The 15,411-nt window shown below is 40.5% G+C and overlaps 1 protein-coding gene and 1 long non-coding RNA gene across 4 annotated transcripts in view; both read left to right on the top strand.

The window, feature by feature from the left end:
- ETFQO (electron-transfer flavoprotein:ubiquinone oxidoreductase) overlaps positions 1-15,411 on the top strand; it is a 55,984-nt gene that overhangs the window by 27,462 nt on the left and 13,111 nt on the right. For 2 of the 3 annotated variants that reach the window (XM_087667195.1, XM_087667197.1), the window contains exons 4-11: positions 8-89; positions 452-560; positions 9,659-9,705; positions 9,775-9,849; positions 12,802-12,918; positions 13,046-13,114; positions 13,263-13,355; positions 13,490-13,592. In XM_087667195.1, coding sequence (XP_087523321.1) covers positions 8-89; positions 452-560; positions 9,659-9,705; positions 9,775-9,849; positions 12,802-12,918; positions 13,046-13,114; positions 13,263-13,355; positions 13,490-13,592 — 695 coding nt within the window. The remainder of the gene's footprint in view (positions 1-7; positions 90-451; positions 561-9,658; positions 9,706-9,774; positions 9,850-12,801; positions 12,919-13,045; positions 13,115-13,262; positions 13,356-13,489; positions 13,593-15,411) is intronic. The other variant, XM_087667196.1, reaches the window with a different exon arrangement.
- On the top strand, positions 975-4,808 carry LOC148014127 (uncharacterized). Its single transcript, XR_015688720.1, has 3 exons — positions 975-3,267; positions 3,477-4,106; positions 4,226-4,808. It is a non-coding gene; the product is annotated as an uncharacterized LOC148014127 (long non-coding RNA).

The raw sequence follows: 15,411 nt of genomic DNA, 5'->3' as shown, positions 1-15,411 counted from the left end.
TTTGTAGTTTGAGTGAGCTGGTGCGATGGCTTGCCAAAAAAGCTGAAGATTATGGTGTTGAAATCTACCCTGGTTTTGCTGCAAGTGAGGTAATTACTTTTCAAATAGCAGTACTCTTTTTGGCCAATTGTGTTGGAAATAAAAGTTATCACAGTATATGCTTCATCTTATCAAAATCCCTTTGAAATGCAATATCCATATTAGAACTTCAAGAGATCATTCAAAAACTTTTGGAAATACAACCACTAGAGAAGGCGAAGGATCAAGACCACTAAAAAGGGCTTCCAAAATATGTCTAGTGCTCAACTTGATTAGGAAAGGAACATTGCATGAAGTTTCTGTTGTTTGTTTCACATCTTATCTGAATCTCTCAGTCCTAAGAAAGTCAGGATCAATGAGGAATTTTGCATCGAATTCTGAGACAACATTTGTGATGTGCTATCATATGCAGGTTCTTTATGATAAAGATAACAGAGTTGTGGGAATAGCAACAAATGATATGGGCATCTCAAAGGGTGGTGAGAGAAAATCAACTTTTCAGTTAGGTGTGGAATTGAGAGGTAAGAGAACCTGTCTCAAGTAAACCAAAAGTTTCATGAATCATTCTGAGCATCTTGTACATTGTGTTTACAGGAGTTAGAATTAGGGTATAAGATGGATAAGTTATGAATTTCTGAGGGGCAATGTAAGGATTGAAAAGTATCATACGATAAAAGCAGGTCTCACCCCATTGACTTAGTAATGAGATGAACCTTAGGCCGGGAACATCCAGTACAAGGGTTTCTTCTTCATCTTGGCAATCTTAAACAAAGGGTTTAACATTAAGAGAACATCCAGTACAAAGGTTTCTTCTTTGTAGGCCATCTCATGGGCTATGCGTTGATGCCCTTTGATCCATGATCCGGGCTCCCTAGATATTTAAACTGTAATTAAGTGACACTAGGGTTAGGGTTTATTTTAGGGTTTCCTATGGCGGATAAGCTGTTAGGGTTTTATTTTTTATTATTTAAAGACATCTTGTGCCTCATTTTGCATATAAGTGTGGCATTGTTCAGTGGGATCGCCTAGAGCGTTGTACTCTCTCTCTCTCTCTCTCTCTCTCTCTCTCTCTCTCTCTCTCATTTATTCATTACTTATTCGTGATCGAGTATTGTTGTGCATTGACCAATTCTTTCATTCTCATTCATTTTCCATTAAATTAATTGCACAATCACTCCACGCTTGGGCCAATAGTGGTATTAGAGAGAAGTTCCTTCACCGCCCTCACCATTGCTTGTGATCATATTCTCACAGCCATTGCCATTGAACGCCACAACTCGGCCGGCTGCCCCATGAGCCATTGCCACCGTGTTGGCTCAAGCCTTCTCGGCAATTGCACCTTGTGCCACCCTCGTCTCGTGGTTGTGGTCTGATGTACTTCCGCTGACGTGCCACTGATCAAACGCCACTTGTTGGTTGACAGTCAACACTTTGCCAGTCTAATCGCCACCCTGGACACCACGATTCATGACGCGGAGACCGCCTTTCTGCCGACCTGCCATTAGAATCCACATTGGTTGCGTCAGATTGCCACGCGTGGCAGACTGCGTGGTGAACATCCGTGTTGGCGTGGGCAACTTGACACCTTTGTGCCACCTTGATCATCAACAGTCGCTTGAAGTCTGTTGTGTCACCGACCGACTCTCCCGTCGTCCAGTCGATACGCGAAATTGCCGTCTTTGCACAAGGCGCCTCATCACCAATGTGTCACGTCCACACGACACAATTATTTTCTTGATTAAAAAGAAAAATTATTCTATTCTCTTACTTTAGACATCAACAAGCCCTTGTTCTTGTGTGTTGCCCTACCCAAGCACACATTTGGGTAAGTTTGAGCATTTTCATAAAAAACATAGAATCTGGTCTAGACTTCATTAGAAATTTGGGAATTGTCATTAATTCTACCAAATTCTTCATCAATTCGAAGAAATTTGGCAGTGTCATCATTGAATTTGGGGGTTTTCAACAATTTGACCGAATTTTGACTCCAATTCTGCCGCCAAATTTGGGACTTTTCAAGAATTTGGCATTCTTCATTGACATTGAGACAGAATTCATCATTGGGCTCTACATTCGGCATCTTTCGGGTACAAATTTTGCAAAATGATCAAATTTCTCTTCAATTTCCCGATAAAATTTGGGGTTTTTCTTCATTCAAGCTCAATTTCCCACAAAATTTTCGGAAAATTCGGGCTTTTTTAAAAATTCATCAACATTGACGCTCAATTCACCTTCTAGCATGGAATTCGACAATATTTTGGTAAAAATTTTATCCAATTTCTTTAAATTCTCTTCGTTTTTTGGGTAAAATTTGGGGCTTTTGCCCAATTGCACTATCGAGGCACCCAAAATTTGGGGTTTTTGCGTCAATTCATCTTCTTGGCCCTCAACGTGCTCCAAAATCACGTTATTTGGCTGTTGGCCCTTTTCTTTCCCGACATTGAAGACAAATTTGGTCATTTTGGCATATTATTGGGCAAATATTCAGTATATTCTACTGCTGTCCACATTATTGGAGCATTTCCAACCATTAATCTCTGATTTCAGCATACTGCTGATCACCGCCTTAATCGGGTAATATTTATTTCTGAAATTAATTATTCTCAGCATATTTTTCTCCCTCCTCAGCAGAAAAAACAGCAAGAGAAATTATTATTCATTATATTATTCGACTTCATTGAGGTGGGTAGCATATCTTTTATCAGTGATTTATTATTATTCAGGCATCTATTTTCTCTCTTTTCACTTGGAAAATATTATTTTATTGCTGATCATCACTCATGGCTAGCAATAGTAATGATTTGTTGGGCATGCTTGGCGCCGATGACAAGCTCGAGGGACACAAATCACCCAATGTGGGCTTACATGATGCGACATGTTCTTGTCGTGAGGAATCTATGGCATATACCAACAGCACCAAGCAAAGGCCGGTCTCTCCAACATTGGCACCACCTCCTCCTATATCTCGAGGTGGCTCTCATGATACTGAATCATCTTCTTCTTCGACAAACCCTCCCACTCAAGATTAGATTCGATGGGATGGCCATGACGCCCAAGTGCATGCCCTAATTGCTTTATCCGTGGAGAGAGCCACTATTCCACACATCCGATCATGTAAGACATCCAAGGAAGCATGGGATAAGCTTGCATCATTATATCAAGTGCGCAACAAAGCATGCGTTGCTTACCTACGTAAGCAACTAGAAGATGTTCACATGGAAGGGGGAGGTAATATGGATGCCTATTACACGAGCATCAAAGATCTTATTGAGCAATTATTAAGTATCGATGAAGAAGTTTTTGATAACCAGATTGTTTCCATCACTCTTAATGGTCTACCAGAGTCATATCAAGGTTTTGCTACCACCTTGTGGTTGGTAACTATGGGTAACCAAGTTATCTACAGCTTCGACTAATTTGTGTCTCTTTTGTTACAGGAGGAGCAAAGCCATCTCAACCACAATGCTACCATGGCAACCGAACAGGCCTTTTCCACCCATCTTCGTGGAAAAACCAAACCCAAGCTAGAAAACAAAGTTGTTGTTAAAAAAACAACAAACTTTCATGCTAGTCATCCTTTTTCCTTCAGCCTTCTACATCGAAGACACTGTTGCATGCTGGTCCATCCTCTTCCAATCCTTCCAAGGGTCTAGTCAACAAAGCTAAGAGGTGTAATTATTGCAAGAAGACAGGGCATGACATCACTGAATGTTGTAAGTGCATTGCATTAGAGAACAAGGAGTCCAGTCTTGCTCTTACACACGACACCGCGAACTATTCTCAGCTTAAGGATTATATATTTTTCATTCAGTGTCAATATAATCCTTCTATTCATGATACTTGTTTTTTTGTTACTAATGCGGCTTCTACTCGGTATTTCGACAGTGGTGCATCTAAGCACATCACCTCTTGCCGGAAATTATTTTCATCCCTCTCTGATGTACCGAAGGGGGATATAGTTATGTGTACTAACCATACCTCTTATGCAGTTAAAGGCATTGGACATGTGTAGGTTGTCTCTGTATTGGTCACTCCTTTGACATTGCATCATGATCTCTATGTGCTAGGTATCAAGAAGAATCTTATCTTCATTTCATCCATTGCCAATTTCGGGTTTTGTGTCATTTTTGATGGCCCCGATGTGTAGTATAGGATGATCAGATTTCTTCTTCCAATGTCTTGACAGGCACCCTCACTAAAGGTTTCTATCATCTTGATACTTATGATCAGCAACTTGCTGAAAATCCTATTGACAGTGCTTTATTAACAAAGGAATCTTTTCATGATACACATTTATGGCATCAGAGGCTTGGTCACATAAACTATCAATTATTGATGAAGCTCCAATCAGAGGATCTAGTCAAAGAACTTCCAAAAATTCACTTGCGATCAAATCATATTTGTGAAGGTTGTTTACTCGGTAAGATGCATCGATTTTCCTTTCCTAAGGATTCTCATGTTCATTCGCCATCTATTTGCATCTCCTTCACAGTGATGTTCGTGCTCCTATGCGGACCAAATCCATTGGTGGATTTTATATTTTGTCAGATTCATAGATGACAAATCCTGATTTACTTGGGTATGTGGGCTGAAATCTAAGGCTGAAGTCTTCTCTCGCTTCAAGACTTTTATTGCTATGGTAACCAAAGCGGCTTTTGCATTCAAACCCTTTGCACCGACAGAGGGGGTGATAGATTTCCAAAAGGTTTTTAGAGTATCTCGTATCTTGAGGAATTCATCATCAATGCACCGTTCCTTACTCTCCACAACAAAATGGAGTAGCGGAGTGGAAGAATAGGTCACTCATGGAAATGACAAGATGCATGCTGAAGAGTAAGAACTTACCTAATTCCTTTTGGTTCGATGTTGTTCTATGCGCTGCTTATGTTTTGAATAGGTGTCCCACAAGAGCTTTACGCACCATCACTCCTTATGAAGCATGGATTGACTCCAAGCCTTCTCTCTCTCATATGAGGACTTTCGGCTCATTGGTCTATGCTTATGTGCCTTCTCAAAAAAGGCATAAGCTGGATGGTAAGGTTGCTCGTTGCGTATTTATTGGATATAGTCTTGAAAGTAAAGAGTATTGTCTTTATCAACCCTCTACAAGCAAGTATAGTCAGTAGAGATGCTATCTTTGCTAAAAATGCTTGTCATCCCTTGCTGGACTGTTAAAAACAGCCTACTATTGATGCTTCAGACATCTTTGACAGCTTACTACCACTTTTCCATAATGGTTCCATGGCTGATCCTTCTTCTCAGCCTTTATTTCCACCATCTACAAATACATTACAGCAGTCTATTCAGCCCGATTTACAGACAAGAGCATCATGATACCTTGTCTGAAGAGCAGCCCCCTATTTTGGATCAATTGGAGCATACGAGGGCTGAGATTCAGCAGTCTAAAAGAGTCCCTCGTTGGTTGCTAGACACTCTTCAGGACAGCAAACAACCTCTTCCTTTGGCTGCCCGTATACAAGTCTCAGCTCGCAAGGATCAAGCTAATCTTCTTGCATGTGCATTGGTGGCTACATCATGCAATAAGGAACCCCTATGTTATAAAGATGCCTTTTTAGATAATTGTTGGGTGAAAGCAATGAAGATAGAGATTGATTCCATTCATTAGAATGACACTCGGGAGCTATGTGACTTGCCCCATGGTAAGCGTGCCATATGTACCAAATGGGTTTATAAAAGTCAGATGGTTCTATTGATAGGTACAAAGGTTGCCTCGTTGCCAAGGGCTATGCCCAACAACAAGGAATTGACTTTGAGGAGACTTTTTCCCCTACCTCTCGCATTACTAACATCACGAGTATTATTGCCTTTGCTACCCACTTTCATTGGGAGGTGCATCAGTTGGACATCAAGGACATTTCTCCATGGATATCTCACTAAAGAGGTATATGTTTCTCAGCCTCTAGGATTTGCAGTTAAAAGCTCTAAGCACAAGTTTGTTGTCTCAAGAAGGCTTTGTATGGTTTAAAGCAAGCTCCATGGGCTTGGTACTCTTGCATACATTCTAATCTATTGCATCTTGGATTTCAGAATAGCCCTACCAAGGCTACTCTTTACATTTGACATCATGTTGATAACATGCTTATCATTGGGACCAATGTTGGTCAAATTGCTGTGTTTAAGGCTGATTTACAGCAAACATTTGTCATGACAGATCTTGGTCTACTTCACTATTATTTGGGTATCTAATTTGCCACCATTGAGGGGGGTATCATTATGAAACAACCCAAGTAAATTGGACAGCTCCTTCAACGTTTTCACTGTGAGGATTGCAAACCTATGTCTACTCCCTTGGAGCGTGGTTTTAGATTCTAGTGATGGTAGTGGATCCTTTGATAGTGCTTTATATCAATAGGTTGTTGGCTGCTTGATTTATCTTTGCCACACGAGGTTGATCTTCAGTTTGCTGTGTCCCAACTGAGTAGATATATGCACAGCCCTTCAGTACTTCATTGATAGATAGTGAAGCGTGTCTTTTGGTATCTTAAAGGCACCCAAGATCTTGGCCTTTTCTACTAGGCTGGTTCTTCAGTCTCTTTGCATGTGTAGTCTGACAGTGATTTGGTTGGATGTTCAGATTCTCGTGTCTCTCATAGTGGCAAGTGCTTCTTGGGTACATCTCTTGTTTCTTGGTTCAGCAACAAACAAACTATAATTGCTACTTTCAGTTGTGAAGCTGAGTACAGAGCAGCGTTCACAGTCACAATGGAGTGTGTTTGGCTCTGCAAGTTACTTGCAGATCTTCATGTGCACTAGATGGCTCCGATACTTATCTACACTGACAGCCAGAGTGCTTTGGCCATTGCACGCAACCCAATGTTCCATGCCCGCACAAAGCATATAGAAGTTCATTATCATTATGTTCGTGAGCGGATGTCAGCCGGAGAAATAGAGTTGTCTTACATACCCACTAAAGACAACTTGGCAGATCTTTCCCGAAGGCTCTTCCTCGACCAAAGTTCCGGGCTTTTCGGCAAGCCTTGAACTTGCTAAACAAGGCTTCACTTTTGCAAGCTTTCAAAATCACCTTGGAGTCTATCTCACCTACCCTTCACGGTTCTCATGATCTTTCCTCAAAAATCTGTTTGTGAGTGATAGTGGTCTGATTATCAATAACTTGTCTACATCTCAGTGTCCAAACATAGGAAAATGCACCCCAAGTTAATGTTGCCCCGGAGTGCCTCTTAAACACTAGCTTAAATGAGCTGCCATTTACCATACTATCCTATAGTCCTTTCAGTCTTTGAATATATGCATGGGAACCATGGCCTGAAAATGAGAAATGAAATACCCTCCTGGATATTCTCATAGGAAAATGCACCCCAAGTTAATGTTGCCCCGGAGTGCCTCTTAAACACTAGCTTAAATGAGCTGCCATCTACCATACTATTCTATAGTCCTTTCAGTCTTTGAATATATGCATGGGAACCATGGCCTGAAAATGAGAAATGAAATACCCTCCTAGATATCCTCATAATCACAAGCTGGCCATTTGTCATTGACCTAGATAAACTCTACCTCAAGTTGCTATTGCCATTGAGTGCCTTTAAACACTATCCTAGGGCTCTCCTTCAAAGATCATTGGCTGAATGGAAATCCAAAGGCACTATCATTGATTTGTTTGTTTTGCCCCTCACCTTGAATGAGGAACTCAGACCTTGCCATGGCATGGCCAAGACCGAATCGGCAAACTCTTGCGGGCCATCAATTACAATATTATCGATATCTTTCAGGACTGAAATCTGTCATCTAATCTCCTATAGATATCCATGAAGGAGTGCCTACATGATATTTTCTTTGTATTGATGAGGGGCTGTGGTTGGAAAAGCCGGGGTCATATTCATTTGAATCATAGAAACAGGGAACGGCCGTTCCGGCCTATAGGAATGGTTTAACGCGCTCCAGATCCTTGGAGGAGGTGAAACGGCCAGGGAACGTTCCCTGGGCCGTTCCCTACGGTTCCTTGCCGTTCTTCCTGCCGTTCCCTGTTTGGAACGGCCATTCCAGGCCTGTTGATAAAAAATTTACATTTTTCCACGTTTTTTCTTTTTGCTTATATCACACTCCTACTACATGTTCACCTATCTCCATTGCCTAATGTGCACACACTAATCTCTCTCTCTCTCTCTCTCTCTCTCTTTTGAATATTCAAAGTGTCAAGACAACCCATAAGCCAATTAGGAGTCCATGCAAAGCTCAAATTTGATGCATTATGAACTCTTGCAAATCACAATCAAATTTCAGCCTATTCTCAATTCCAAGGTAATCATCCATTTATATTGTCTAATTTCAAGGGAAACTAGAATAATTGGGGCAATTCATGAGCAATTTGGAGCTGTGGGGTAATCGAGTCAATTTTGGGACATTTGGGTCAATTTGGAGCATTGAGGGGTATTGGGGCAATTAGAGGGACATTCTTTGGGGCAACTTGATCATGCAGGGCATATTTGGGGCACTTGAGATATGTGCCGTTCCCCCCCGTTCCCGTTCCCCCACCTTGGACGTTCCCCCCGTTCCAGGGGGTTCCGCTCCCGTTCCCGTTCCCCGTTCCAGGTAACTATGATTTGAATCCTCCTCCCTAGCTTGGTCATGCAACCAAAAAAGGAGATGTTTGGAGGCTAATCTAGGAATGGGTCTTTTCCAAACCCACTCACTTGGATTCATTCTAGTCTCAGAAGGGGTCTTCTCTGACAGGCTTTGAAGATGGCTATTGCAACATGCAATATGTACTCAAGGTTGTGCCAAATGTTGTAAATTTGATGCCATAGAGGATCCATCTTATATTAGGCTCCTCCCTTAGCACTCTCTCTTAAGGTCATGTATTAGGGTACAATGATATATGTGTTGTCATGAAGCAGCAAAGCACCTTTGGGATACTAGCCCCCCTGCCACCCCATCCATACCCACCACCCACCATCCCCGCCCCTTGTATCGTGCATTATCATGTCCTCATCTTTATTCTGCAATAGACATATCTATATGAAGGGATGTTCAGACATGTCTCCATATGCAAACCATGTGGTATGTTTTGAAGTCAAGCCGGATAATCTACAAAAGAGAGAGTTTTTAATGTTTAGATGCATTTCTCCATGTATTCGCTTGCATACATGATGTCATAGTTCTATTACTTAAATGAAGGTCGTCTCCATCTGCCAACAATATGCAGCATGCTTTGAGGTCAACGGAAGGATTTACTAAAAGGGTTTTTACCGTATGCATGCATTTCTTCATGTGTTAGCTTTGCATGCATGAGGTCATAGACATATTTAGTTGAATGAATGTTTGGGTATGCTTCCATATACCAACAGCATGGATTATTTGGGCTTTTAGGTCACATGCTTTGAACTCAATCCCAAAAATGTTAAGACTTCTCTCAGTATTAAAAATATGCAAGGTTAATTCACGTTCAAAAAGATCCTTGTAATAAAATGTTGATAATCAACAGGGACGAGTAGTGTGTCACTTCTTCTAGCTAAACAAGGGAGGCTTCTCTTTTGCTATATAAGCAAGCTTCTTTGTGTTATACAAGGAAGGCTTCTTTGGTTCCTATAGAAGGCATGATTCTTTGGTTGCTATATAAGGAGGACTTCTTTGCCTGCAGGGCGACTCACTCTTTTTGGAGAAGGCTGTCGAGGATCCTTATCTGAGGTTTGCTATATTTGATAGCATTAATTATAGATGATGGGTAATAGTATTCACAGCCTCAGTTTTTGGCAGAAAATAATGAAGACGTTCCAACTGCGGGAGATAGTAGGTGCTCAACATCAAACATATGCTTTGGGAATTAAGGAGGTAACTCTTATTTTCATGCATAATCTCTTGTTCTGTGAAATTCTTGTAGTTGAATCCTGCTTTCTTGTTTGTTTTTTCTCTTTCGATCTAGGCCTACAATTCTATGCAGCTATTTGTAGCTGAATTGAAGTTAAATATACTGTGTTTATTGGTGTAGATTTTTTCCTCCCCACTGCTTTTCATTTCAATAAGTTACATAATTGTCTATTGTTGGTGCAGATTGCTTTTTACCGTTTTACATTTCTATAGAGCTGTGCTTTGCATGTTGAAATCAGAGGAAAGAAGCTTGGAAATACCTTTGTTTATATCAAATTTCAAGTTGAACTGGGAAGAGTGTGGACCGATTGCCTAGTTCCTATCTTTGCTTAGTTGCAGTTTTTCAGAAATGAGGCTGGCCAGGTGCTAGGTGTGTTTGCTAGCCCGTATTGACTACTTTGGGTGAAGAAAGAGGGATGCTTTTTGGAGGATTTCAGGAGCCTTTTGTGGATTATAATCTTATGCATATTCAACATCTTAGTGTAATTATACCCACAATACCATGGTAAAGAATATGACCAGGTTGCTCTAAACATCCAGAACAACATGGTATGCTCGAAAAGTATAATATTCACTTGTTTCTGAGACTGAAAATGGAAGAACGAACACTTGAAGCTCAATTATGACAATTATTCAGAAATTTAATCCATGGACACATAAAAGAGATGAAGACAAATTGAGGGTTGAAGATGGGCAACCCCCAGAAGGGATATGTTTTAGCTTAACCCAGTTTCCTTGGGGATGACAATTATTAAAAAAAGTACAGCCATGGAGACATAAAAGAGATGGAGATGAGCATAGTTTTTTCATACATTTTTCATATGCATACACATACGGAAATGAAAGTATGAAAAGAGTTTGTTTCACCTGCACTGTTTGAACCGTACTTGACGTGAAAATTTTACATACTTTTCTACTGGTATACGTTTAATTAACCACATTTTCCCATGACACACATTTTAAAACACACGTTACAATGTGAAAACTTGACATAATGGTACTAATTCTCAAATACATTGTGTTGACATTGGATCCAAAGAACAGAGGAAAAATTAACCCAAAACAGTATCTGATCTAGAGAATTGGACTGAAGTACTTAATGGAGTCTTTTAAGTACACAAAAAGGGCTACTAATAAATGCAAACTGCGCAACAGTAGAACAATGCCAATGCATCATGATCATATCATAGATAATAGAGAATAGTGAAAACAAGAATGTAGAAAATAAATGAAGCTTCAAGCCTCGAAAGTCAGGGATCACAGCTCTGCAACTTCCTCTTGCCCTTCTTCTTGAGAAGACTTTGAAAGCTGAACAAATTTGGGCACTTGGGACTCTCTTTAAAAAAATTCGACAGGACAATATGTTATGAATTTCAAATGTTTGCAAAGTATATTTTCTGAAACATACTTGAACTGAGAGGAGAAGCATGTGTATAATAACATACTCCAGTTTTTTCAAACGTTTGTTTCCTCAAAATGCATGCATATGAAAAAAACTATGGCTCAGACAAGTTGAAGGTGCGGCTTTGCGAAGGAATTTATCTTGGAAGTTTGCTCAACCTAAGTCCCTTGGGGATGAGCTTGGTTACAATCAGCTTGAGAGCGAGAAGTATTTCTCACTCTCACAAGATAATGCAAAGGATGTACACATACATGCATTCTCATGGTTGATCAGCACTACATTGACATTGCTTTCTTCTTGATATTAAAGTGGAAGAAGAGCTTTCAAAAGAGGTGCTGTAATGAATTTACAGATCTATTGTCTTATAAAACATTAGTGAGAGAAAAACGAAATTGAGAGATTGGATGATGAAGAAGTGGAGGGTGATAATGGAAATGGCTGTGACCAACTTTGGGGTTATCTTCAGCTGCTGTATGAGTTTATTGTTGAGCTTAGCCAATTTGATTATGGATGGGCACATTTGATTATGGGCAAGGTCAAAAGGGCTGAAATTAAATTTTAGGATTATTGAAATTTGAAAATTAATTAAATGGCTAGATGGTGCTGAAAAATGGATTTAGAAGGTTGCCACTTGGCAAAAATGCCCATGCAAACCGAGAAAACGTTTTTTGGGGTTGGGCCTTAGCCATTTAGTTAGTTTTACAGCTTGGGAGAGAGAGAGAGGGACTATTTCTGATTAGATAACATCAATTTGTTCTAGAAGACAGCCATTTGGGGGCCTCAATAGGTAAGGGGCAGCAGGGAGACATCTTCCAGGGTTTGGCAATAGCATTGCTGATCAGGTGAAAACATTTTGGAGGCACTGGCAGTAGTTGGTGACTTTGTTAAATGCCGGCTGGAGCAGGCAGCAGGCAGATTTTAGGATTTTCTTGTGAAGAAAATCAGATTTCTCTCTCATCTTGGCTTTCTCTCACCTTCTCCAGTCAATTATCAAAAGATCTCGGCATTTTCTCGGCCATTCTCAGCAGATCTCAGCGAGATTTGGTGGACAGCAGGAGGATTTCTGTTGTAAACCCTAAATTTTTGCAGTAATTAAGTGCTTGAGCAGGTTTTACTACCCTATTTGAGGAGGAAGGCTGGTTTCGGTCTCTTCTTTGAAACAAAAGAATCTTGCATTTTGACTGTATCACAACTGAACCTATCAGTGATCACTCTATTGAGGCTTCATTATATTTACATATGACATAAGACAATGGCCTAACATATTAAAGGGTTTTTTTTAAAAAAAAAATGTTTGCAGAAGTATTTCTTGGTGAAAATGAGCACACTTTGCAGCAATGTAACTGAAAGTCATGTGCAAAGTAGGTTCAAAGGTCCCATCGGCATGGATGCTCTTCTCTTTAGCATAACCCTTCACATGAGTTGAGCTTTGTAATTATCAAGGCATTTACAGCTTTATATTCTCTCGATGTTTACCTCTCTTATTAAATCAAACTTGTTTTGATTTTTGATAGGTTTGGGAGGTACAACAAGACAAGCACAAGGCTGGTACCGTTTTGCACACTTTAGGATGGCCTTTAGATCGAAAGACATATGGTGGAGCCTTTCTGTATCATATGGATAATTCTCAGGTAAGTTGGTGAATATTACTAATAAACCTTTAAATATCTTTTCAATGTCTTCTGATCCTAGACTGTGATGATTGGATGTCTATGATATGTACATGCGAATATGCTAATGTAACATTCACTTTTTCAGGTGGCAGTTGGGCTTGTGGTAGCCCTGGATTATAAGAATCCATACTTGAATCCGTATGAGGAGTTTCAGGTGATAATTTATATATGTGGACATTTTTCAAAGTTCTGGTTTTGGATACTACAGTACTTGAATTACAACATAATGGCTTAAGTGTATGGATACTTAATTGCTTTGCCTCTGTAGCATTCCCAATATAATTTTAGCTATGTTTGCTCAGAGGTTCAAGACACATCCATCAATAAAGCCCATGTTTGAAGGTGGAAGCGTTTTAGAGTATGGTGCTCGTACTTTGAACGAGGGTGGTTTTCAGGTGATGTTTATGTATAGGATATACAGTTTTTCACGTGTAAGTTCAAAAATTACAGAGCATGTTGGCCACCTCTTTATTATGTTCTCTTAAAGCCTTGGGATTTGTAACAATTTGCCTTCATTGCTGGTCTACAGTCCATTCCAAGACCTGTATTTCCAGGTGGTGCCCTGATTGGCTGTTCTGCTGGTTTTCTTAATGTACCAAAAATCAAAGGTACTCACACAGCAATGAAATCAGGTATGGATATTTTGACATGAAAACTCCGACCTGATCAGCTTGTAGGTACTTGTAGGCATGATTGATGGGATATTAAATGCTACACATCTGTTATAATGATATCTGACAAATGTTTCAGTCAGCTGATTACTAATAATGTGTCTGTAGGAGCAACTCATATGGTTTGGCATTATAGGGTTATTAGCCCTGTAGTATACACCTCCCTCAAGTAAATAGCCAGGGAGTTGTAGGCTCATAGTCTTTTTTCTTTTCCTGGGAAAAAGGAAAAATATCTGTGCGTGATGCTTCATGCCATTATCAGCCAGTGAATAATTTATTGCTTTAAGAATACTTTGATGTCTTGGTATAGTGTCAACAATTAGTTGGGTTGACTTTACATGTGCATACGTGTGTGTCTGTGCGAAAGCATTTCAGTCTCCCCATCCATTCTGCTGGCAATCCAATCCCAACTGCTGTATCGCATCCTGGCCTTTTCAACAGCCCTCCCTCCTCTTGCTTATGCTTCTCATTTTTGTTCCTGCTCGCCATATCTTCCTGTTGTATTCTTGAATCTTCACCATTAGAGCCAGCTGTTGACACTCATTGCTTTCAGCTTGGTCACCAAATTCTACCTGCTCTCTATACTCCTTTAAAAAAAATAAAAAATAAATTGTGGCTAATTATATTATTCAGAAGCAGACACAACAAAGTATAAGCGCTCAACAGTCTAGCTGGACCTGAATTCCAGTCAAATTAAACATGTACAATGCCTCTCAGGGCAATGTGGTGGGTACTGAAGAAAGAAGCCATGGTGGAGGAATGTGACGCCACAAGGGTCTCCTGCAATGTGAAAAACAGGCTATGGTGGCCCCATGTGTGAAGAAACTGCTACTGAAACTCTATGATGCTGTGTGTCCCCCTGAAGCTGCTTCTAGTGACCTCTGAGCGAATGAATGGTGGATGGCAGAGATGCGGAAAGGTGGCATATATCAGAAGGTTCTGTTCACTGAATATTAGTTGGCAGCAGGCCTTCTAGAAGTTCCACCTTGTGAAGTGCTAGATAAGCTCCAACACCTCGGAATCTCTAACAATGATACAGTGACCTCTAGAACTTATCAGCTGGGGAAAGGAGACCCAACACTGCACATGAACCAGTGTTAATGATGAAGATCGTGTCATGCATCTCTGCCTTGTAGAGTAGGTGGCCTCCTTAGCTGACTGACTGCTAGCAGCGAACTCCGAGATAATGCACCCATGGCAAGACTCTTCTCAACAAAGTATCTTGCGAACTCCTCTCCTAACTTGCTGCGCAACCTCAAATGACCATAAATAGTACTTCGGTGTATCTAGGTGCTGCAAGATCCTGTCCTTACTACATATGAGCCAACCAACTGCCTTTGTAACTTCCCACGGGCCACTAGCCATAGGAAGTATATGACTGTCCTAGGCCACTGCCTATCCATAGGCATCTCCAAAAAGTGTGGCTAAAGGGGTTTGTGAAGATGTGCTTTGCCCAGTTTCTAGCAGCATGTGGGAGCCTAGTCCATATCATCTTGCATCAAAATTAGATCCTCCTCCAAGGGAAGTCCAGGAAAGCTAGGTCCTACTGCCCTTTGTTTGGTGTTAACATGCCATGCTGCTAGACTTGTAATCAATTGCATAGAAAAGAGGGCCTTGGAAGGTAGTCGGTGCCATAGTAAAGATCCACCTCAAAGATGGTTTCCATTCTCCTCCTAGACATGGATGACACTCTTTGAAACCCTTTTGAAGTAGAAGCTTCCAAGTCTACCCACCTAGCGTGAGCCATTGTATCACTATCTTTACTAGTAGGATATAAATT

Source organism: Lygodium microphyllum, chromosome 25, assembly GCF_053477565.2.
Source record: "Lygodium microphyllum isolate KBCC chromosome 25, Lygodium_microphyllum_v1.1.10, whole genome shotgun sequence".
In the NCBI taxonomy this organism is placed as follows: domain Eukaryota; kingdom Viridiplantae; phylum Streptophyta; class Polypodiopsida; order Schizaeales; family Lygodiaceae; genus Lygodium; species Lygodium microphyllum.
The sequence above is the reverse complement of the archived record's forward strand: the minus strand, read 5'-3'. Positions and strand labels throughout refer to the sequence as shown.